Source organism: Aptenodytes forsteri, unplaced genomic scaffold, assembly GCF_000699145.1.
Source record: "Aptenodytes forsteri isolate BGI_AS27 unplaced genomic scaffold, ASM69914v1 Scaffold68, whole genome shotgun sequence".
In the NCBI taxonomy this organism is placed as follows: Eukaryota; Metazoa; Chordata; class Aves; order Sphenisciformes; family Spheniscidae; genus Aptenodytes; species Aptenodytes forsteri.
Window position 1 is genome coordinate 12,867 of NW_008795382.1, and position 24,636 is coordinate 37,502.

The following is a 24,636-nucleotide window of genomic DNA, read 5'->3' on the forward strand; positions in this document are numbered from 1 at the left end:
GCCGTGCGGCCCCCGCCCCGCTGAGGCGCGCGGAGGCGCCGCCGCGCCCGCCCCCGCCTGTGACCGAGCGCTGGTAGCCGGATCCCCCCGTAAGTCGCCCCGGGCGGCAGGGGCAGGAGAAGGGTCCCGCGAAGCGCTTCGCTCTCCTCTTCCACACCGGGCTGGCGCGTGCCCCAAAAGCTGCGGTGCTGTTATAAACACGCACTTGGTCACCTTTGACGACAGCCGGAGTCGTTACGCGGCGCTGCCAGGGGTACCGGGGCTGCTGACGGAGCGGTTTGAGTCCTTGACCTCTGCGCTGCACAGGGGACGCGCTGCGAGCTTTCCATACCGCCATAAGGAGCTCTCCTGTCAACACGAAGAACCAGGCGATGAAGGTGACGGGGGCTGGGGCGCAGGCAGGGCTGTGGGCTCAGCAGCGGGTCGCTGGGGAGCGTTGGAGTGACGGGGCGTTACCCCAGAGATCCGATGAGCCCCCCTCCCAGCGCTGTTAGTGAGCGGTACAGCAGTACGCCGTGTCCTCTGCATAGGCGATCCCATCGCGCTCACCCCTTCCTTCTCACTCCTGGAACCTGACGTGAAGAACGCTCGCCTGCTCGGTTACAGAAACAAGCCAGCCATCGGTGTAGCCACTGGTGCTCTGAGCACACTTTGTCGAACACAAGCCTTGGGATCGCTTCCAACCTTGCTGGTTCTCACGTTACTCTCCTTTCCTTGTCTTTGCAGGAGCAGGCCCAGGGAACCATGCTGAAAGTCCTCACGTCTTTTAAAAGCAGTGAAATAGAACAAGCAGTGAGTTCCTTAGACAGAAATGGCGTTGACTTGTTAATGAAGTACATTTATAAAGGATTTGAAAAGCCAACGGAAAATAGCAGTGCAATATTACTTCAGTGGCATGAAAAGGTATGTGTTTGGTGCTCTCTTGGCTTAGCCACGCTCTGCAGGGTCCTTGCCAGTGCGCTCGTGGGAGCCCCCGCAAGAGAAGCAGATGATGGCAGGGGGCTCATCCCCGAGCAGCACAGTAACTGGCATTTCCTTTCAGCTTTGGTCTTTTTGAGCTTGGAATTGTTCAGCCTTTGCCTGTATGTCAAAGCTTACCCTCAGCCAGGGGGAGAGGTGAGACTTGTGGCAGGGCAGCGTCTACTGGAGGAAGCATTGCACCACCTTCTGCATCTAGTGAGTGCAGTGGCCCCACCAAGGAGGAAGAGCTGGGAGTGGAGATGGGGCTGGTCGAACGGTGTGGCTGTCGGCGTTCCCCTGCAGCTGAGTATTCGGCTGAGGGGGTGCTCAGGCTGGCTCAGGTCTGGCAGTTTTCACCAGCCGAGCGCTGTTAGCAGCATACGTGCCACAGCTTAGTGACAGGATTTAGCAAACCTGTTTGGTTTGCACAGGAGAGGCTTCCGAGATCTCCAGAAAGATTCCACTGGGACCCGGAGCGGTCCCCTCGCGTTTCTGTGAAATGACCGTTGTGGAGGGTAGGAAGTGTCTATCAGCTGACTGTTGAATGTCCCCTCTCCTGACGGCATGAGGCACGTGAAGCAGCTGCTCGGTGCCACTGCCCCCAGGCAGGAATCCGAGTGAAATGACTTTGTCTTCCCCAGCTTGCAGGGGTTTTAGCTGCAGCACTGGCTGTCAGTGCTCCTCCTAGGAAAAGTGATCCCCAGGAATGCTGCAGCTCCCTGTACCACCGGCGCTGTAGCAGTGCATCCTGCTGCTAATGCTGGGGCCCTTTTCACAAAGTACGGTTTTTTTCCTGTGATGCGTAAAGACAGAACATGTGTAGAGTGACTCCAGCTATTAGCAGCTGTCACCAGCTTTGCAGAACCTTGACGGAGGAGGAGGGAGTTTCTCAGGACAGCGAAGAACATGCTTCTGCTTGAATTTTTTTTTTTTTCCTGTTGTTGTTTCCACTGGAGACTGTTTCCAGGTAACCATGGGTGGGTGCTCCCAGTGTGTAGCATTACACACCACCACCCTGACTGGAAAGATGACAGCACTCAGAGCATGTACGCACTTGTAAAGCATCTCGTCCTCTTTGTTTTGAAAGGAACAAGGCAGGTCTGAAGCAGGCCGGGCAGGGTTTAAAGCCTTGCTAGTGTGTGCTGCTTTTTAGCACTACCGGTAAGACGTGTGGCTTGCTCAGAGAGGAGTCAGCTGCTCAGTAGTAGTACCCGTCTGTCCTCTGGAAAAGGCCCAGCCGTCGTCCCCTGTGTATCAGGTTTGGTCACTCGGGAACGTTTACACACGTACAGCGCGTGCAGGTTCTGCTCCGAGTGGACGCTTTGCAGTCATTTGTTTCCTAACGACAGCGAGGTGTCTCATACTGTTGATCACTGTTTTCATTTCATACATTGCAATACCCACTGGGCTGTATCTGAATTATGTCTGCAAAGTAAACACGCCTCATTTTAAGCAGTCAGCTTTAACATTTATTTTTTCCTAATCACATCCATCTCCTTCTAGACTTTAGAAGGATACGTTATTTACAGTGAGGGATGCAAATCAAACTGAAACGAGCCCTTCCTCCTTTCCCGTTCAGGGATGTGGGAGGCGAGACATCCTGCATCGTCAATGACATGTGACATGGGTATCCTTCTCTAGACCCAAAAGAGGGTTTGTTAGATTTTGGAGAATGTAATTTTCCCTTCATATTTAGTGGTATATGGGTTACTGAATTATTGTATTTGGTTTTGTCTACCCTTCAGTCCCTTGGTTCTTACGTCTCAGAGTACATTTATAGAATATTACTATATATGTACTACAATAATTTGAGTCAAAGATCACTCTCATCTGTATTTACAGAGGGGAAGTGAGGCACAAACTTCCCAAGATCGGAACAAGCAAGGATCCTAGTTCAGGTCTGAGCTCCCTCATTAGCCTTTTAACTGTTGGCCTAAATCATTCGGAGAACACACTGCAAAGAGGAGTCAGTGTGCGAACGTAGAACTTGCCACCGCAGGAAGGTAAAGGCGTCAGCAGGGCAGAAGGCACCTGCAGAGACATGAAGAGGTGGAACAACCCGGGAACTGTATTTCCTGTTCTGGTGGTAGCAGACAGCATAGAGAGTTGCGTTGTGGTCCGGGGCTGCGCGAGCACTCTGTGTGCTGGAGCAGTCGTACCGAGAGAACCACCGCTGCCTGGCCTCGCAGGCTGGTGGGGCAATGCAGTTTCATCACGGAAACCTGGCACTGCGTGATACAGTGTAGTACCTAAATGAAACAACTTAAAACATCTTTAATGTCTGTGTGTGCTAGAGAAAACAAATCGATTTCCCCCCATTAACTGTTTTAAAGATTGGAGAGCAAAAAAGGGGCAGAATGAGGTAGAACAGCCCAGGCTGCCTATGTGTCAAAAGTAAGTTTTTGGAGAAGAGCTGTATACTCTTCTGTTATTAAACACGTAATTGTTCTTTTAAGATGCCTTTTGTGTGCGACGCAGTGGCTGGCTTGCATGATGCAGTGACTCTGTGTAACACCTCTCTCCTTTTCCCGTCCCCACAGGCGTTAGCAGTAGGTGGACTAGGTTCCATAGTAAGAGTTCTTACAGCAAGAAAGACTGTTTAAAAGACTATTAGCTTGAACCAAGACAACGATCAATTTTGGACTCGGAAGAAGGAATCAGCTGAAATGACACTGGTCCATCTTTATTAGAGATTGCAATCTACTGAAATACTATGGAAACCTCCTCTTGGAATGCTTTTAACCTTAAAGGTGGGGGAAGAGTAAAGGTATTCCTGCATATTCCGACTATCAAATACAGGAGCCAAGACATTCTCCTGATCCCTTCTTTAAAAGGCAGAAGGCACGCTCCTCCCTCCTACTACTGTAAGTGAACAGGTATTTTCAGATGCTGCTTTATCAAAGTGTGGTGATAAAAGATCCTGTGTGTACTGCTTATTTAAGAGGTAGCTGTGTCCTTGGCAGATGCAAGATCCCGACAGCTTACAGGCAGAAGTGCTTATTAGAGTGACGGTTTTGTACGTATGGTCGAAAGACTAATTGGACTGTGGGGTTGGTTTCATTGTAAAGTGCCTGCTGTATCAATAAAGTTCTTGGATCACGAGTTAAGTAATTTATTTTTTGCTAAATTGTAAGTCTGACTTATTCAAAAGCAGGCCAGCAATATACCAATTCTAAGCTAAGTGTCCACCTTTGCATGAATGCTCTTAACTCCAACCATTCACAGAATTTGTCCTCAAATCCAGCTATGCTGGTTGCAGGGAGTGAGACCAAGCTCAGCTGTTCCAATCAAGGCTTCTAAGATGCAGTAACTATAATACATAATCACCCATGGTTTGATTTTTATATTCTTGTCCATCCTAGAAAGTCAAGAAAATACTTCAGAACTTACTAACTTATTTATGTATTAGTGCGTCCTCACCTCCTGCAGGACTGAAGTATAGCAAAATGAGCTGCTTCCTTTGAGTCAGTATGCACAGATGTTTCATCCTTGATTTGTCCAGACAGAAGGACACAACTACTCAGACCATTGCCGTCGCCAAGGGTGCTGTAACTGATGGTGGAAAGAGCTTTGGGGTTGTACAGCATCCCTCTGGGGCTCGGGTGGCAGCATGCGGCATGAGTCTGGCAGGGTTATCTGCCAGGAAGGAGCCCTCCTTTTGGCACAAACGAGCACACTCCAAGGGAAGCAGCTGCTCAGGGAGGCCCTGCTCCATTCAGTCTTTGTTTTTATCAGCTGCTAAGAGTACAGCAGCAGCTGTCCCTGGTGAGAGATGATTTTAGGAGGTAGAAGCACTCTGCCTCATTCCTGGCCTAATGCCCTATGAGAAATAGGGGCCTTAATAACATGGCTGACATTCTTACCATGGGCAGAAGGTGGGGTTTGTTTCATGCTTTAAAATCTCTCAATTTTAAATAGCTATAGCATCCCAGTGGAGATAACCAGAACTATGAAGAGAAAGAAATCAAGATTAGGGTTTTGATCCAAAATGTATTGCACCACAAATTTCATAGTGTTTCATAATACAATCCATATTTACAGCATAGAAGGAAAGAAATCCAATGGCCATAGAAAGGATTACGTATACCACTGTTTTTATACAAGGGAAAGTGCATTAGCTTTTTAATATATGTACACACACCATTCTTGCTCCGATACCGAAAGAAAATTCAACACTTAAGAACTAGTTCTTCTGGTAAGTTGATCCTGTATGAGCTTTGGGATCTTAAATTGAAGTTGTGTTAGTGAATATATAATCTAAGACTTTACATTGTCACTCTTTATTCTAGGCTGCCTGTACTGCTTTTCTTACTGTTCAGCAGTAACTTTTCAAGCCAGGATCAACATAAACCGATTAGTCATTCAGCAGGCATCGGCGTGAGTAGAGGGAGTCCTGTCCCCTGGTCTCGGGTCCCACAGAAATGGGCCAGGGCAAAGGGATATTCTAAAGAAAAAGACCTTAGAGAATAAAATCTTCCCAGAACCAACAGGGTTATCCTGCCCTGCTCTGTTTCAGTACAGGAGCAATGGATATAAACCCACTTCTTGATTGTCTATTTTCATATTAGAGCAGAGTTGTACTCTTCCCACAAACTTCCCTATGGTATCGTTAAGTGCCATGGATCAGGTTACTAAAGACTGAGTTTGGACAAGCTTTAATGTACTAAAAAAATCCTGTTGGTTTTCTTAACTTTAAATAAATACAACCTAGCTCTAAACTGAGGAGTGTCACTTGCGCCAAGGTAATAGCTACTGCGAGTACCTGTCTCTGGGATACGGCTGATTAACAAAACTGGGGAGGTCAGCCAGGGTATAGACTTGCAGCACTTTTACCGCTCTGATAACTGACCTCACGTGGAAGGATACTTTCATCTCTACCACAGCATGAGTGTGCATGGAAGCAGGGAGCAGCTCACGTGCTGTAACTCGAACACTACATCTTGGCTGCCACCACCAAGGTCATTCAGACCCCTGTTAGCAAAGCGAAGTTAAAAACCTGAACAGTGACTGTATCTCCACTAGAGGACAGGTTGAATTTTCTTGAATACATTTAATAAAACTATTGTTAGTAACACAAACCTCATCGTAAGAGAATTACCAGAATTGCAGCCTGCTCATCGAATTCCATACGTATGTAGTTTTTTGGAAATATGTCCCATTCTTAAGAAGTCAGACTTTATGCTGCTTCCCATTTTCATCTAGATTTCACAGTGGTGGTAATAACTGTGGGCAAAATTGTGCTTCTACTCTGTGAGGCAAGTGCCACCTTGGTCCCCTTTTCTTAAGGGGGAAGGAAAGCAAGCTGCTGGAACCAAGATTTATTCATTAAGAGTTGAATTTTGCCCCCAAAACCAAAAACCTCATGAGCAGCATTTCTTTTACCATGTAGTTAGGACACAGTTAACAGCCCACTACATGTTCATAACAGTTTTTAAGCATTGGTATTTGAAGTACAGAAAACCACAACCAAAGAGGCAGATACTGGTTATGAAGATTTGTTGCTAGCAGAAGAAAAAAAAATAAAAATCAAGGTGTTTAGTACCAATATTCTTCACCCTTTGTCACTAGATTTATTTTTTTTTTTTTTTTTTAAATAAAAGGTATTCTCACTGTGCATTTACAATACCTGGAATTCAGCTTTAAAAATTTAAAATGGTTTACTACCTCTTCTTCCTAATGCTAACAACCTATGGTACAGGCTAATAGATTAGTTTTAAAGGCGACTGAGTATTAGGTACTATAATTAAGACCATTTTAAATATTATTTTTCTTTAAGAAAAGTAAAATCAGACAACTCTAAAGTTGTGCTCTCAAATTAAATAATCATCATCAACATGCAGCCTTCAGGACTGCAGGCCAGGATATATGCACCTTAAATTACACAGTGATATGAAAAAATGCGAACTATTAGTTATGTCAGTATAACAAGGCAAGGCAGATTTCTTTTTTGGTTAAAGCTCCTGCTCCTGTTCTTTGAAAGGCTTTTCAAACTGTCAAAAACGCAATACAGCATTGCCAACATTTTTTTTTCATTGCTTGCTTTCCACAGTGAGACAAGGAAGCTTTACTGTGCCTAGAGTTACTCAACTCTAGCCCTCCATAACAGAAGCTGGAATCACCATCGTAACAGATGCATGCGTTAGAAGCTTGAACTGCCAGCACCGGTATTAGTGAGGTTAACATTACCCTTTGGTGCCAAGAAAACAAGACCGAGGAGCACAAGGAGCTGACTTCCATTAAGAGACCATCGAGACAATGGTCCCCAAATCCAACCCAGAAGAGGTGTTTCAGTTTGTAGTGAAAATTTCTCCTTGCACAGTATTAGTTTTGTAAACAGTGTCAAAAGTTCTTGTACAAAATACTGCAATGACAGTGATTAAGACACACCTGAATTAGTGTGTTCAGCGTTCTTTTCACAGAAAAAAGTGGCTAGATGCTGACTGCCCATTTTCAGGTTTCCTTAAGGCCACAGTGTCCTTGGGCTTGAGATAGATGGCCGGATACTGCCTTTAGGAGATGGCTTTGACCCAAACCATGACATCTAGGACAGGAAAGCACAATACACATTATGCTAGGTTCACACTTTTAAGAAGCTGAAGATTCAAAAAAGAAAGAATATGGTACATAGGCATCTCCCCATCATTTGATGGAAAGAACTCCTTATAAAACAGAATGCTGCAGACTTCAGACTGAAGAAGATCGTTTCACACAATCAAATCTGGAAGAAACAGCATCCATTTTCCACAAGTGAAGCTGACTGAAGATTACACTTACATATATTCCTTTAATCACACAATCATCTGGAAGAAACAGCATCCATTTTCCACAAGTGAAGCTGACTGAAGATTACACTTACATATATTCAATAATTACAAATTACAAATCTACAGTCATTTAAACACAGACACAGTAGCCAATCTAGTATTAAACTGTTCCCCGAACAAGATGGCAAGGAAATCTCCCTCAGTTGCAATCATATGCAGACTGAACATGTCCAGCTTACTGAGCGGGCAGAGATGAATGGAGGACATAGAAGGAACTGAGGCAGCATTCATTTATGAACATTCACTAATAACCACATAGCCAGGGACGTGCAGGAGATCTCATTTTACGCAATGGAAAGGAAAAACAGGTGTCTAAGCCCAATGTCAAAACGACAAACCAAGAATTTGGCTTCCTGCTTTTAAACGTTTGACTGTACTCCAGCAAGGAGCTTCTAGCTTCCCTCCATGGACTGAGTCCGACGGGCAAAACTGTGCTGTTACTCCTTCTCTGAAGCACTGGAAAGTATTTCCCTCACTGAAATGGACAATTTCTTCCAGTGCTTCAGAGAAGGAGTATTTCCCTCACTGAAATGGACAATTTCCGACATGTATGTATGTGATTAGCTAACATTTTAATAATAAATTACATTTATTATTGTAGCTAAATTTTGGAAAAGATACTTTTCATGATCTCCCAGCATCTAAGAATTTTCATTCCATCTGCTGGGAGTCCCGGTAGAGACTACAAGTGGAACAGAACCCTTACCTTGTACTCCAAAGTTTCTTTAAGCATGTTTTCTTCCTCTTGTGAAAAATTCAGTAACACAGATACAGCTTTAATTAGATGGAATGCCTGAAAGAAACCACAGTGTTTTGTTGCTTATGATGCTCTCAGGGCTCTACATTCTGGACTATGGTGCAGCACAGTTTTTCTGTAGGTTTGGTCACAGACTTTCTAGTCACAACTGTGAAGCTGCAAACAGCAGCCTTCCGTTATACCCAGTTCCAAAAGACTAGGATGGCCTGTATCTTATTTCTTCTGTTTGTGTTTCCTGGCTTTCTGTTCTTTAATATTGGTTTACATATTTTTGGGAAAGAGGACAAATGGGGAGCCTAGTTAGTTAGAACAGAGAAGAAGCTTGGCTCCTGTGGCATCCTAGTTTTTTTAAGCTTTAAGTTGATCAAACCAGCATGTAGGCAGGAAAGAATCACGCCATTTTAAATATACACTTAAGTGTATTAAATCTATAGTACTAATATTCTAAATGGGACACACAATGCAGAGTAAGAGAGTCAAGTGCTCAGGATACCACGGAGTTGCACAATTATCTCTTGATCTCACCCACTGACTTGCAATTAAGCAAAGTTGGCATGACTTTTTTTACCTTTAACTTTTTTGACACCGTGTGGAGAATGTGAAGGAGCTCCAAATGCACAAGGAATTACCTCTTACAGATCAACAACGAGTGGTTTGTGTCTTTTTCTTGGTTTTTTTTGCTGTCTTTCTTAAATGTACAACCACTCTAATTACATACTCCACATATGTTTTTTAGAGTAGTGCAGAGGGAATGTCTTGTAGCTTCAGATCTTTAACTTCCAGACATAACTACCTCTTAAAAATTCACATTTCCCTTTCATTTAGTTCATAATAATCTGTACTTCCGAACATATCGCTGTTAGCTATTTTGCTTCATTGTGCTGAATCAGTCAACTTTTTAAGTGTAAAAGTATGGAACTGGCGTAGAAGTGTCCTTAGCAGGTAACAGGTGCCAGTTTCTAGAGAAAGACGGACTTAGAAAGAGAAGGTAAGTGTACATCTTTACCTCAGATTCCCGGCAGGACATGAATTTTAGTACAACATGTTTAAGGTATTCAAAGTTTATCTCCCTTGAGTCATTTAAATCAGAGTTGTTTGTGACAGTCACAGAAGCATTAGGCACTTCAGAATTTGCTTTTTCACGTACTTCAGGTACTTCACTGTCAGGCCTTATTTTCTAAAAAAAGAAAGAGAGAAGTACATTGTAGACTCTGTCAGTTTGACACTGGGAGAGGATCCGGGTCCAAGATATCTAACAGCGAGGGCTTGTATCCACAAGGTGGGTACAACCTGGGCATCAACAGGACAAGCTTCTCATCCTTCACGGGATCACAGTAGAGAAGTGTCTTCACCGCTCCCTAGAGTCTGGGACAGAAGCTAGTTGCTGTTAGTGTTACGTGTACATTACCCAAACCAGCATGGAACTGGCTCCATGGTAGAAACTATCGCCTGGTAATTTTCTTTTATCACTAACCTGCTCTGTGCCTTTCAAACATGGGCTTTCTCCAAACAATTTTCAAGCTCAGAACAAAAAGAACAACATCAGAGTATTGAAAACCTCTTAATTTTTTAAAAAATAGAGTAATTTTTTCTTGGAGAGGAAAACTATTGTAAGAGGGATTAAAGGGGAGCTTACCCTGGGGCAGATATCACTCCCATGGTAAAACTTAGCTGAATGGCAGCTAAGCAGCAATCAAACCTCAGTTGTTCACTCTACAGAAATGTATTACATGCCCAAGATTACCAAACACAGGTCTTCTGTAGCTAAAATTCTCTGTTGTAAGAGCTGAGTGGTGATGGCTGCCTGTGTCACACCATCCGTTCAATAAATGATCCAGAATAACGTAATTCCTTAATTTAAGGGTTCATTGATCTGCCTGCAAACAAAAGGAAACTGCAGACATCCCTAGTAAAAAAATTACGCTCTAGCTAGCAGTCAAGCTTTTGGAATTAGTAGTGCAAGTAACTGTCAGTAAGTGCCAGCTGAAGAGACTGAAAAACATAACCCTTACCAACTCTTTCTGGAGGGTTTTCTTGAGTTCTGTCATTCTTTGCTGTAGCTGCTTTATCATCTGTAAGCAAAGCAAAGGTTAGTGTTCATACAGTATTCATTGTCAGGACACATTTTCAACCAGAGATACCTGGAAAAACCCATAACAAACAAGTGTAATGAATGAAACAATCATTAAACAACGTTGACGGCTCTGAAGAAGCAATCTGAATGTCTTGCCTTTCTAGCTCCACACATTAGCAGGCATATGACAGGATACTTGGGCTTTCATGTGGCAGCACAGTGGAAGTGAACTGAATTCACACAAAAGGGCTCTGCAGGAAAGCTGTAAACGGTACCATTTGGTGCATCTTTCCTCTAAAATAGGCAAGGATTCCTACAATTCTGACTGCAGTTTTTATCCACTGTTGCTAGATGCTTGTACAATCCAGAGGAAAAAAATTTATTCACAGCATACTGGATTCAAATTGGATCTGCCATTTTGGTAAGCCTGTCCTTCTAAGGCTGCAGCATGGGCAGCACCAATTATTAGGCTTCCTAATTAAAAGGGGAAAGACTAACAGCTGTTTCTGCTGTTTCAGTTCACCTTGTTTTTCTCAGCAATTTGCTGTTCCAGCTCTCTGTTGTCTTTCTGAAGTTGAATGACGTCTGCAGCTGCTACGTCTCCATTCTGTTCCACCACACAGTTTTCTGGAGAATGTAAATGCTTGTTGTTCAAGGCTCTCGTCGATTCCTCTAGTTCTGAAACCTGTAAAAATGAAAAGAGTGAATTGCAGAGACATCATGACATTTGCAGCCCATGAAGACTCCACAGGGAGAGAGCGAGATTTCTTTTTGGTTGTTGTTTTTGGGGTGGTGGTGGTTGCTTTTTTAAACCAGAAAGCATTAGTGGCAATCTAGTTGGCTGTATCTCTCACTGGCCTGCTTATTGCTTTTGGGTCTCTCTCATTAGTTTCAAAATGGTTCTCTCAAGACATTTTATGAGTCAAATAAAATAAGGGGTTGTCTTTCATAAACCAGTCACAGATCTGACAGGAAACAGCTTTCTTTAGGAAGACTGGGAACAACAAATAGTGGTGGTCTACACTGCTGGTGCTTCAGGTCACGAGCAAGTTGTCTGAGTAAACAGTTCCAAGCATGTATCACCAGACACGACAGAAACAGGGTCTCTTGCACACCTGCTTATTTTCCTGAGAAGTCTGAACAGATCAGATTTGCAACTGCACTCACATTTTTCTCATGTTCTCTGGCCAACAGGCACTCCTGTATCTGCAACTTCAGTTCATCAATTTCCTTTCTTGCCGTTTCTTCTTTCTCCACTGCTCGGCTATTACTTGCTTCTATGTCAGATTGCAACTGATGCATTCGCAGCAAGACAGCTCCATGATCTGAGAAAGGAGAGACCTGCTTAGTATCAGTCTACTGAATCAAATGGGAGTTTCCAATTATTTTTCTTAAACAAAGCAAGTTACAGGGACAGTAAATTCTGACCCTTTTGCCTTGCTCTGTCGTAAAGACAGAAAGATGATGGAATTTAAGCCACCCAAGCTCACGTGCATGTTTTTGCAAAGGAGCAGCCTAACTGTCTGAAAGTCAGAGTGATTTTAATACTTAACAACATGATTATCAATTACACCTCCTCTAAGAGACCCCCATCAAAAGTCTGTGTGACTTGTGCTGTGACTGCACGGGAAACACTTGGGGCTGAGATGTGAGCACAAATGGCTAGCTGGCACAAATGGCTACGGACACATAGCTAGCCAATGGAATGGTGCAACAAGAGCTACGGTTTTGTTCCCTTTCTAAATAATGGCAACACTCGAGAAACACGGTGGGGTTAGGAACTGAATGAAGATGACTGCACTTCATTTTTTAGTATGACTGTGGACTATCAGTTTGCAGCTGATCTTTAAGAATGTAAATAATCTTTCAATCAAGTGCAGTTTTTAAAGTGCAATGAAGTAGCAGTTTTTAATCTGTATCATTTATTTCATGTTTTGCGCAGAACAATCATTTACAAAAAGTACAGCAAGATTTGTTATTTTATGGTGTATAAGCGTAAGACTGATTAAAAAAAGTGGTTTTGTTTTTAAGGACGCAGTAGAGAGACTGTCCAATTGTTACTGCAGGACACAAGATTTTGAAAATTCTAATAGATTAAATACGGAACAGAAATCTAGAATTATTACAATCTATCAGGCAAGCTGAGAACTAGACACTGTACTTAGATAAAGCTGTCTGGAATACAGTAGACTCGTTTGGTCTAACCTTGACTCAGTTGGTTTAGTTCTTCCTTCTGTTTTAGAAGCATATCACATTTTTCATCAATCAGCTCGTCTTTTTCCTTTATTAAGGAAGCCAGATGTGAAACCTTCAAAGCAGGCAAACAAACAAACAGAAGTCATTAAAGATATAAAACTAGAAGAGGGCATTGAAAGATTTCAACATACCTCAGAGGTGCAGATTTTTTTTTTTTTTTTGTGGGAAGGACTGGAGAAGAATTCTTTTATCAGTGACAAAGGCAGTGGCTGGTATCTACAAATGGCAGGGGCTGCCTGAACTCTGCGCTAGGCAATACAACACCTTGAAGAAGTGGTTTGTGCAGCATTAGTGTTACAGATAATACAGTGTGGATGTCTGTCATATATTCAGAGACTCACAGAAGGCATCACCTCTACAATGCTGACCTCATTAAAAAGCGCTGAAGTCAATGTGCTGTAAGAGCTAAAACACACTTCGCTTCTGATAAACTCTGTGCCACAATTACAGATTGCCTCATAACCAGCAGGTGGCAGCTGTAAAACAGCCGCTGAGCAAACCCAGAGATCGCCTTATACCCCTTTTACATACAGCTGGACTAAGCAAGCACAGATCTACAGCAGTCCCAAAAGAATAAAGAAACCAAAAGATGGGACTGAATTCAGTCAAACTTGCTCTGTTGGCAGTTCCCAGCTTAAGCAAACACAAGCTCACATTATCCACCATGACCATTTTTAATAAAAGAAGAAGAAAACAAGACTACCTAGAATTTGTATTTTGTTACTGGATACAACCTCCTCCCTATGAGGAAATTTACAATTTTAGAACTGCTGTGCTTCAGAGGGACAAAGGTGTGATATAAGTGCTGAAAGGAACAACAACAGAATGAATAGATTTCTTCAAAACAAACTGCCAACTAGCCAATGGCTCAGGATGGCTGGCCCACTGGGACTATGCACCACCTTACAGATTTAAAGGGCTCTGCATTTGAGCAAATGTATTCACCTGCTACTACCTGGTCTTCCCCTCAGTTGCTCATATTCAACTGCCACAACTTGCCGTAACTCTTGAGCCTACAAACTTACAAATATCCTTAACTTTGCAGTCAGCAGCATTTTACATTCTTCCAATGGAATAACTCACCTAAGTTGATTACATTCTTGTGCAGGCATTTATATAGACACCCTTCAGTTTCAAGTTTACTGAGGCAACCACTGCTGTCTTGCATGCTGAGGATATGATTCTGATTAATGTTCCTGACTATTATGATAATTAAGTCCCAATCTAGTCTGGTCTGTGCCAGGTTGGGAGCACCCAAATATATTTTAGACTGTTGGTATTAACCAACCTGCTGTTGTAATTCCTCTCTTTGTTTTCGTGTTTCTTCCAATGCTTTGGCAATTTCAATGCTGACAGTCTCTCTGCTGCTCAATTCATTCTGCAAACCAAAAGTAATTCAGAGGTTACTCGAGACAACTAAAATCAGATCAGTCTCTCATCTTTAAACCCAAATCCATTAGCAACAAGAATTTACGGCTGTTCTAACACACCATGATTTACACTTCCAAATGAGAGTTACTGTTTTGTTTTACTGCACTGCTGCTATCTGTACATGCAAGAACAACACTGAACTGATGTAAGAGGCCAAACATATCTAACGCTTAAAAGATCTTTTAGCTTGAAGTCTCTATTACAAAGAAATAGCTCCTTCCTATAACTGATCTTTATTCCAATTGTGCATCCAAGAGTAGCTACAGAAAAAACTTTCAACAATCTAAAATTACAGTCAAAAGACTGAGTATAAGCTGTAAATACCTGACCAACTTAAGTTTCTAACTCGTTTTGAATGCTGTGAATGGAATTTGATGTTGAACTATTCTGTATTCATTACTGCTAACAGGATTTAAAAGCTCTTCATGCCTGACAATATGGGAATGTATTATTTTCTGCCTGATTTAGGCAGACCCAAGCATTCTGTTTCAGAAAAGGATCAGCCATTTGTAATGCTCCTCAAATGCATTTCTACTGAGTACCAAAGATGATTTACAGCTCTAAGTACATGCAACCCAAATGTAATGTGACTCCAAGTACTGCGAATGTAATACACTTTGCTGTTCACTGTTTCTCAAACTTGGCTCTGTATTTAACCATCACTAACCAATTAAGCCCTTACCTTTAGTCTGTTCAATTCAGACTCCTGTTTTTGTAAAGAACTCTCATAATCTTCTCTGCTTCCATTAAGATTTTCATTTTCCTTTTCCAACTGGCTCTGTAAAATAAAGATTGCTTAAATACTAAGCACAATTATTCTAATGCCTTGTTTAAACAATTAAACACATCAAATGCTTTGTTCATATTTAGTTTCTCAGAGTATTAGATCTTCTATTATAATGCTAGGAGCGCTGAATAAGAACATGCAGACAACATGCGAGGTCTACAAGCTGTGTTAAAATCATTTTGTGAAGACTCACACGGCCCACTGAACAGTTTCTCTACTTACAATCTTGTGCTGAGTAGCTGTTTTATCAAATTCCCAAGCTGTTTCAAGAGCAGCAATTTGAGACTCCAGCCCAGTAAGTTTCTGATCATACCGATGTTTCTCACTTAAAATCTGTTGCTGTAGTTTACTTCTTTCATCCTCTAGATTAGTTTGCTTAAGAGAAATAAAGAACACTACGTTAATAAAATGGTATTTTGAAGCTCTGACAAGAATTGGACACCACTCCATGTGACATACACTCAAACTGAAGCAACACTATTCCTTTTGGCAGCAGCGTCATGTACTCATATACAGGCACTTGTTTAGGAGACAAACAGCAAGAAAACACTTGAGTAACGAAACAAACACAGAGAAATTAGTCTGATCTGCTACTGGTCAGTGAAACATCATGCAGCATACTCACCAGCTTCTGGATCTTCAGATCCTGCTCAGCAGCTGCTTCTTTGCTCTTTTTCAATGCTTCCGTTGCAATCTGTAGTTTTTGTTCCAGTTCTTTATTCTAAAATATAACCACACATTACATTCCTTATCCACTGGCATCTACGTTATTAGAAAAAAGGTACAGAATGTGGGATGACCCAGCAGAGGAAGGTAAACATTAAAACCACAAAACCACATAGTTCAGAGAGACTGCCTACTTGACACGTGCTGCTTTTAAAAACTCTTCGCCACACCACTAACCCCCCAGCAATGCTTGCACTTCAGTTGTTTGTTTCTTAGAATAGGGAAGATATGCATGAAATCTCTAACTTCATAACCTCTAGGCCCTTCTCCACCACCAAAGGTGGAGAGCTGACCAGAGACATTGATCAATTAGACTTTCCTTTCAAGACTAAATGTGACATGTAGTCTCACCACCTTTGGCTGACAGCAGAAGTGCAGCGAGGGGAGGAGGTATAGGGCATAAATAGGCTGGAAACAGTGGGAAACTGGGAAACTGTAGTGGAAACCCCCCTGCACCCCCAAACCTTACCTGTGTTTCCAATTGGCTCACAGTCTCAGCGTGATGCGTTCTGTCTGTTAGTACCTGCTGCCTGGTTTCATCCAGTTTCTGCTCAAGAGTAGCTTTCTGAAGATTATATTGAGACGAAGAACAAGAGGAAGGATGGACAAAGAGATAAGATTTTTTTTCAATTAAGATTTTCCTTTATATTCCATTAATAATGTCAAACTAAAATGAAACAGTTATTTTGATGTGCAGCACAGCTTTGCTTTTGGGAACCAGCAAGTTTGATGCGACTGCATACGGTCTCCACAGATCATGTTGCCCTGGGGATGACATCATTAATATTAACAATGGGAAATTCACTGGCATCCTGTCATGATCCAGATGTAAACTCTAATCAGCAGCCACATCATAATTTTCTAACCCACACCAAGTTTAAGGGATTAAAAAAAAATTCTTTTTGAAAGCTTAACTTCTCCTGCATCACAGCAAACACACAAAGAAGGTAAAACATTTGCTAGTTATGGTAGTTACTTTCCAAAATGTTTTACTACCCCTACATGGACTTTACACTGGCTCGAGTTTACTAAGCCAAGTTCATTTATCACAGCAACATAGAGTTGATGTGTCTTGTAGGCAAGCCTGACCAAGGAAGAGCAGATCTTTCCTTGTCTGCCCAGGACTCAGCTGGGGAAACACTGCTCCAAGCTGATTCTGAACAGGAGCATCAGTGCTTGAGAAAGAGATCGAGAAGTAACGACAGAAAGGGCACTGACCAAAGCCAAGTTCTTTGTTTTCAGCTGTTTCTTAACACTTCTGAGGCCCAAGCTTTCAATATATAACATTCTGTTTGTACACCTATGTGCAAAAACAGTTCCCCCCCCTCGTCCCAATGCTTTGCAAGTCATGATAATAGAAGACGAAGAACAAGGAAAAGTGTGTGCTGTTCTCTGGAAGGATTAACCAATAAAACTCTTAAGTTGTTCTACCTCCTGTGGGCATGTTAAAAAGCTGCTCTTTTGCTTCTAAGCAGTCAGATGCATTGCCTAAATGGACAATGCAGAAAGACCAATAAAGACAGCTGTGCAACATCTACATAAACAGGCTCAATGTAGTCAACCACACAATTCTGTCCAGCACAGACAGTATGCCAATATACACTGAAGGCACAAATGTGCCTGCATTATATTATCGTATATTCTTTCCATGTGTGGTAAGTAATGTATGTCCTAAAAAAATCTCACTAAGATTACACTTTTAAGCAGTCTATAAATGTATAATTACCTCCTTGAGTAGCTCCTGCACATGTTCATCCCCTGAAAGATTTCTTTCTAGCTTCTTTTCCAAGGAAGACACTTTTTCCTGCAGCTGTTCAGTAAGTTTATTTCTCTCAGCAAATTCAAAAGTCATCTGTGAGAACAAGAAATCACAGAATCTTTTTTGTAGCGAAGCTTTCATCTAATCCATTGTGGTTTGACCTTAAAAGTGCCACTAGAAAGAGAGCCCTATTTGAAAAGACAGTATGATCCTAAAACACTTTCTAGGCACCAAATTTCAAACTCACAGTGCATTACACGTGTACAAGTGTACACGTTTACACCAGCCAACAGCAGATGCATCTGAAAACACTTAACCTTTTGCTTGTGTTGTTCATATTCCACCTTCAGAGATTCATGCTCCACCTGTAACATTTCCAGTCTCTTCTCACAACCAGAACCAGCAACTCGAGCCTAAAAATTTTGAGAAATTACTTGCTTTGAAATTTAGATTTCCAAAAACACGTAACTGATATCTAATCTAACTTCTGCAGACAAGAAGCTCTTTGAATCAAATCTCACTTAACTCACTTACATTTTGCAAGTCTACAGAAAGCTGCTGAATGACAGTTTGTAGCTCCTGTTCTCTTAACTCCAGAGCAGTGATCTTATTTTCTGCATTTGTCTCAGCTGTCATTAGTTCATCTCTTCACAGAAAGAGAATAAAAAAAAAGTGACATACTGTTCCAGAAAAATAATCTTTAGCAGATAATTCTGCTGCTTATGAAAATGAACTAAGAAATAACAAGATTTTCTTGTCCTAAAACTAGCCACTGCTTGATTATACATTTTCCAAAAAAAGTGACAGTTAAGCATTCAAACTATGAAAAAAAGAAATCATAACAAGCTTACAAAACTCTAAACAAGTACTCCTTTAATTGGCTTGAAAAGAAATATAAACTTGGCATTTACATCCACATCAGCATACCAGAAGCAATTATTCAGTCGGCTCACTACATGTATAAACTTTTCCAAAAAGACAGAACTGGGCGTGAAGTGTAAGTATAGGGGAAATGCATACACTGCTCCTCATGAAGCACCACATCCGTACCTCTGTGCCTCTAGCTCCAAGAACTGCTGCTGCAACTCTTGAATATCTTTCCTTAGGCCTGATGACTTGTTGCTTGCATCCTGAAGCACCTCCTTAGTGTGGGTCAGCTCTCGAGTGCACACCTCTAGTTCCTGCTCTGTTTTGCTCAGAGATTCTTCCTTTTTCAAAAGCTGAATATTAGAACATTATCTTTGACAATACAGACAACCTGATAATACTGATAAAATCTTCTCACTGAAACTTGTCTCTTTTATTAAGTTATGAGCTCAATTAAACGAAGTAATAAATAACTCCCAGAAAAGTCACTGTTGAAATAAACTATGTAATATTGCATGCATGTACCTACTGTTAGGATTTTGACACCAACCAAGACTGCTAAAAAAATTAATGCAGAGCTACCACTAACTCGGTATTCTAACAGAAATTTTAGGAAAGAAAAAAAAAGTTTAAAATAATCTTACCATGTGTTTAACTTTGGCAATTTCCTGCTGTTGAAAGCCCTCCAGTTCATCAATTTCATCTCTTTTTTGAAAAAGGTTCAAACTCTGCTCCCTCATTTCTTGTAACTGCGTTTCAAGCATTTTTTTTTCCTGATAAACCAACAAAAACAAAAGGAATCCAAGAACATCTGTATGCTCATTTCAAGTCAACGAGAGTTTAGTTAAACTCTCTGAGAAAGGAATCTTGTCTTGCAGCCATAAGGCACTCTGACGGTGCTACATGTAGAACAAGAACCTCTTCCACATTCATGTCGCAGTAGGCAACGTGGAACGAATTACTGAACTTGAAAAATCTCAGAAAAAATCCATATTCATTACAATGCAGCCAACGATCCCCTAACTGAACTCTTAAAAATGGACAACAAGCAGTAGTATGTTTAATGTCTTCATAATCAGAGATGCCTTAAAATAGACTAAGCTAAACAGCTAGAACAACAAGAAGACTGAAATCCTGTATTGAAAAAATCCCTACCAAATAGTTTCATTTCTTTTGTGAAACAGATGACCTACTGCAAGACCTCAGATGAAGTCACTACCTCCCTTCTGCAAACCAACTGCCTCCTCTGTAATAAAGGAAACTATTGTTCCACCTTACAGAAATACATCTTTCTTTCTCATTGCAACCCATCATTCTTTACTTCCCCCTGGAAAAATAATTCCAGAAATACCTCCTGAAGCACCGGGGTGCTTCACAGGCTGGTGTTTAAAAATACACACATACAAAAAAAACCCAGCCCAAAACCCCAAAACTTAATTACCTTTTCAATTTGACCCAGTTTTTCCATCCACTCCTGAACAAGAAAGAAGAAGAAAAATCAACATCCATTTGTAGACTTTCAAGGACAGCAATTACAGTAAAAAAAAAAAAAAAAAAAATTTGTACTGTTAACAGAGATACTAAGTTGTGGTAACGATTAAAAAAGTAGTCAGCAAAAGAAAACTAACAGCTAGTGTTTTAATATAAAAGCTGAGGAATCGCTTATGCTACCTGAATAAGCTTTATGCAAGTAAAATAAAATAAAGGTGACAACAGGTCTACTGCAATTGAATCTTACCAAACACACGTGCAAGCTTAACCTTACATTAGAAACTGTTGTGGGCTCTTTTTAAAAACAGTAAGAACAGACAGAACAACGACAAGTCCTACACCGTTTCTGGCATTTGAACTTAATGCTCCCTTCTTTCTGCAATGTTGGCACATTAAGCATACACAATGCCGAACAACTATTTTAACTGATGGCAACACCTGCTGCAACAAGACATCAAGGCCATGCACTCAGATCTCCAGACAGTCAAAAGTTGAGTTGTTCAAGCTCGTTACCTGGTCCTTTTTTTCTAAGGCCAAAGCCATTCCTTCAGCCATCTTGGCTCGACTGGCCTGGTGAGCTTCATTCTGCTCCTGAAACTTCCTCATGGAGGCTATCAACAGAGAATCACCAGCTATATTAAAAACCTCATCTTTTAAAACTGCTTCTCAATTTTCTGTAAGTTATTTATAACTTTAAAGAGCTGCTTCTGCAAGTGATTAGCCCCATCTTGACTCTCTAGCACTAACGCTGTGCCACTTATTACCTCACGCTGCTTGCACATTGGACAAATGCCAGAAGTAACAGAAGATAGCAGTACTGTTCCTCACTGGATTATAACAAAGCTGTAGGTTTCAAAAAAGTCTCTCCTGCATGTTAGCCCCACATTTGGCAAAAGGAGTATAACAACAACTTTGTTCGACAGCCAACACACTACTGCTGCTTTTTACACTGTAAATAAAGCAAGAACTTGTGTTCTAATTCTTTGCAACCTAGAGGTGCACAGTTCGAAAGGAAATTATTAAAACATCTATACATCAAACGCGTCTCCTTCCAACCATAACAGTTTTCAACTTAAAAAAAAAAGGAAAAAGAAAAGTACGTACAATCCTGATGCTTTTCTAATGCATTTTCAAGCTTCTCTTTTATCTTCTGCAAGTTTCGGATCTGATCAGCATAATCTTGTGTGAGGAGGGAGAAGCACAGACCAGGAATGAACAGACATTGGGGAAGGAAATTTTTTTTGGGGGAGGGGGGGGACGGGACAAAAAAAAAAGAAAAACAGATGAGTGGAAAATGATGATGATTTTCTCAACCAGAAAATCATTCCTGCTGACGAAAACCTGGGTGACCATAACAATGAACACAAGCAAATAGTTCTGTATTGTCCATAGGGTAAATGGTTGGTACAAACAGGAGGACCTGTCCTAGGTATGCTGGTTACACAAAAAAGGGCAGTACCAGAGAATGAAGAACTACCCCCACTTTTTACTTCATTCAAGAAGAGCGATCTCTTTAACTCTGTTTAGGAAAGGTCTCTCTCATTGGAGGATGCGAGGATGGGGCAATTCACAGACGCTTGCATCCTTGTTCCACACTGCTCGTTGTTCAAGGCACACAGTGTCTCCGGGGCTGAGCTCTGACTGGCGCTCCCGCTCGGCTAACAAACTCGCACTCTTACCACTACCGTGCCTAGCGAGCAGAACTGACAAGGGAGGCAGATTTAAAAAACAAGACACACACACACACCTTGGAGAAGCTTATGTACAGTGGAAAGGAGGATTTACCTACTGATTGGGCTGCCTGCACGAGTCTCTTGATACTGACAGCCTCTCTCTCTCTCTCTCGTACTAAGCCCCAACCAGCACTTTTAAGTTTACCTTACTTTGCCCTTTCAAATTGCAATGGGAAATCATTTTTGAATCCTGTATTTTCTTGAACTGAACAGGAGCCTGATAAGTCTCCAGAATAAATTAAAATAATCCTGAGATGGCTATAAACTCTCCTTTTTTTCCAAGGCCTTCTATGAGCTTTGAGAAGCAGCAGCATAACACAGTTTATCCTAGTCTCTGATCCACTCCATACAACAGGGATGGAAAGCAGTGTCAGAGCAGAGCCCTTACTACAGCTTTACAGAACAAGGTATTATCTTAGAAAGAAAAAAAAGCCTCAAGACTGTTTTATGTTGAATCCTTTACTTTTTCTTCATTTCAAAGTTTACTTCTTTAAGAATGGCACTGTGTTACTGTCAACACCAGAAAGCTTAGATCCCAAGAGAAACAAACCATTATGTACACAGGATAAGTAAAATAAAAGTGGGGAAAGACACTATTCGAAGCATGGGGACAGAAAGTTATCCCGGCTGTTCAAAAGAATCACATAAATGTGTCGTGGAATCAGCAGAAAAGAGTCAGTCGTCTTTATAAAAAATCAGTTATCCTGGATGCTACCTAGATGACAATCAACAGGGTTGTTACAAATCAATTTTAAAAAACCCTAAACCCATATATTTTTAATAAATTAAAACACTTAAGTTCAAAGGAAAATATTTCCTAAAGTAATAGGGTTTTATATGTATCAAGACACATACCAGACAGCTTGACCTCCAGTTTTCTTATTTGTTCATTTCTTCTGAACAACTGGGATGAAAGATCCTCTCTAGAGCTGCTTCCATCAGAAGCCTTGGTAGAAAAACAACACTCACGTAACTTACAAAATTTAGAAAAAGTGATCCTGCCATATACTAACTCTATGATAATAAACACTGCCCCACCTAGGAATAATGCTTCAGTTTTTCACAGAAAGGGGAAAGTTGTACTAGCACAGCAGAATGTGTAAAAAATGCTGAAGAAGAAAAACAGTAAGGGCTTAAATAGTCAGCTCTGCAATGCTGGCCTGTTCCATGAAATACAATGCTTTTAAAAGAAGCTATAGCTGAAAACTATTTGTTCAAACTGATCACTGAGGAGGCAGCATAATAGAACGACTAAAAGGGAAAAAAAAAATCAGGGTCTACAGCACAGGTTTCAGGGTGGGTCAAAGCAAAAGTCTTTTGGAAAACTAAGCAAGTAGAAAAGAAACAGTAATGCTCTTCACGTGGGATAAGCTCGCTTAAGCACCAGTGCAGTAGTCTTCCCATGCAATGGTCTCTCCATGCAAAACCCACTGCATAACTGACTTACGATTCTGTATGGGCTTTTGTGCTCCACAAAAATCAGTATTAAGAGCAGTTAAATGAATATTGCCGAAACAACTAATTCTTGGAGGTTTTCTGAAAACCACTCAAGACTTCAGCTACCATCGTTACTTGTTTTCTGTTCTCTAAACTCACAAGACGGTAAATGAAATTTCTACATGAGAATTTGTTAAGTACAAAAAAATTTCAGAAAGACAGCAGACTGATATATTTACATTGTAAAATGTATTTAAACATTAGGAGTTCCAACTTTCTGCTTAACAGAACTGGAATTTCACCTGAGCTTCAGAAAAAAATGAGTTAAAACTCAAGCGGGTAAATAACTTCTCCATTTTGCAGACAGCAAAACATAAAGCCACTTGCTGCAATACAGCGGGTACTGTGGGCTCCAACAGTGGTGCGACACTGTGTCTTAATCCGGGTTTTGAAAAATATGATAGCCATCAAGGGGCAGAGGTGCCAGAGCATTACAGGGTTTCATTTAACCCATACACTCCTGGAATTCTACAGCTTGCTTAAACAACGCTTTATAATGAAAGAGAATTTAAACCAGACGTTAGAGGAAATAATATGGTTTTGAGTGCAGCAAAACTGAATACATGTTGCATAAACAACACGCTCAAGTAGGAAGAGCACCAGGAAGCCAAGAGATAAACACAGGTCCATAGCCAGATCGTAGCTAACCAGTATCTAGCTTGCTTTCCTACTGCTTCAGTAATTAACTTTACAAATAGGTATCCTACGCGTTACTAGAAGTCTATTCAATATTTTATGTCTGCTTAACAACGTTCTGTGCTGAGATAGCTTTGTAACTCATGTTTACATAGGAATATAAGCCGCCGAGTAACTACTAAGCTTAACATACAAACATTTTCTCTCCCATATTTAAGTTTATTCAAGCTAATAATTCATTTATGCATTAAGACGTACAAAGATACCACAATAGGCATTCAACTCATACTCTAGACTTAAAATAATTGTCTATAAAGCTGGAATAGAAATGCTGTAAGAGAAATCAAAGTTCAAAGCAAGATGTAACTTACAAAGTCATCTCCAGAGTCTGCTCCCACCGATGTAATTGACTCCTTACTGAGAGATCTGGGTATCCTGGCAGCTCCTCCTGGTCTGGGAGCAATAGCTGCCTCTTCTGCTAACTTCTTCTTCAGTTTTGCAAACATTTTACTGCCCTATAGCACTGAAACAGCCAGGTACTTTGAAAAGCCACTACCTCCAATATGGTTAATATACTGACGCCCTGTTTAAAGCTTCCAGATGCCGACATTTAATTTTGTGCCTCATCCACTCAGTTTTATTGCATTTCTAGTTCCATTAAAGCCTTCATAGACTAACAGCGCCTGCAAATTAAAGAGATACGGTTTCCACCCTGAAAATTTCTACTCGTATTAAACACTTCAAGATAACTAAATGCCCTTTAATATCGCACCTGTTATAACACACTTAAGAAGAAAGTCACCCAGAGTAGAACCCTTTAAAAAAACCCAAACAAACC

The 24,636-nt window shown here is 41.2% G+C and overlaps 2 protein-coding genes across 2 annotated transcripts in view; one reads left to right on the forward strand and one right to left on the reverse strand.

Moving 5' to 3' along the window:
- Nucleotides 1-290: 290 nt before the first annotated feature.
- On the forward strand, nucleotides 291-4,062 carry ARPC5L (actin related protein 2/3 complex subunit 5 like; the record flags this gene model as incomplete). The annotated part of the gene is made up of 3 exons (XM_009280640.1): nucleotides 291-377; nucleotides 727-903; nucleotides 3,501-4,062. Coding segments are annotated over 3 exons (327 nt in total), but the record flags the coding sequence as incomplete, so codon positions are not given.
- An 870-nt stretch (nucleotides 4,063-4,932) lies between these two features.
- Nucleotides 4,933-24,636, reverse strand: part of GOLGA1 (golgin A1) — a 20,746-nt gene continuing 1,042 nt past the window's right edge. The window contains exons 2-23 of the mRNA XM_009280567.2: nucleotides 24,170-24,481; nucleotides 22,521-22,611; nucleotides 21,037-21,111; nucleotides 20,446-20,543; nucleotides 19,883-19,915; nucleotides 19,086-19,214; nucleotides 18,625-18,794; nucleotides 18,109-18,220; nucleotides 17,892-17,987; nucleotides 17,542-17,667; nucleotides 16,285-16,380; nucleotides 15,715-15,810; nucleotides 15,312-15,464; nucleotides 14,985-15,080; nucleotides 14,160-14,249; nucleotides 12,821-12,923; nucleotides 11,783-11,940; nucleotides 11,139-11,300; nucleotides 10,554-10,613; nucleotides 9,548-9,718; nucleotides 8,491-8,577; nucleotides 4,933-7,501 (exon numbers count right to left, since the gene is read on the reverse strand). Of these exons, the coding sequence (XP_009278842.1) occupies nucleotides 7,421-7,501; nucleotides 8,491-8,577; nucleotides 9,548-9,718; nucleotides 10,554-10,613; nucleotides 11,139-11,300; nucleotides 11,783-11,940; nucleotides 12,821-12,923; nucleotides 14,160-14,249; nucleotides 14,985-15,080; nucleotides 15,312-15,464; nucleotides 15,715-15,810; nucleotides 16,285-16,380; nucleotides 17,542-17,667; nucleotides 17,892-17,987; nucleotides 18,109-18,220; nucleotides 18,625-18,794; nucleotides 19,086-19,214; nucleotides 19,883-19,915; nucleotides 20,446-20,543; nucleotides 21,037-21,111; nucleotides 22,521-22,611; nucleotides 24,170-24,304 (2,418 nt within the window). The 5' untranslated portion in view covers nucleotides 24,305-24,481 and the 3' untranslated portion in view covers nucleotides 4,933-7,420. The remainder of the gene's footprint in view (nucleotides 7,502-8,490; nucleotides 8,578-9,547; nucleotides 9,719-10,553; nucleotides 10,614-11,138; nucleotides 11,301-11,782; nucleotides 11,941-12,820; nucleotides 12,924-14,159; nucleotides 14,250-14,984; nucleotides 15,081-15,311; nucleotides 15,465-15,714; nucleotides 15,811-16,284; nucleotides 16,381-17,541; nucleotides 17,668-17,891; nucleotides 17,988-18,108; nucleotides 18,221-18,624; nucleotides 18,795-19,085; nucleotides 19,215-19,882; nucleotides 19,916-20,445; nucleotides 20,544-21,036; nucleotides 21,112-22,520; nucleotides 22,612-24,169; nucleotides 24,482-24,636) is intronic.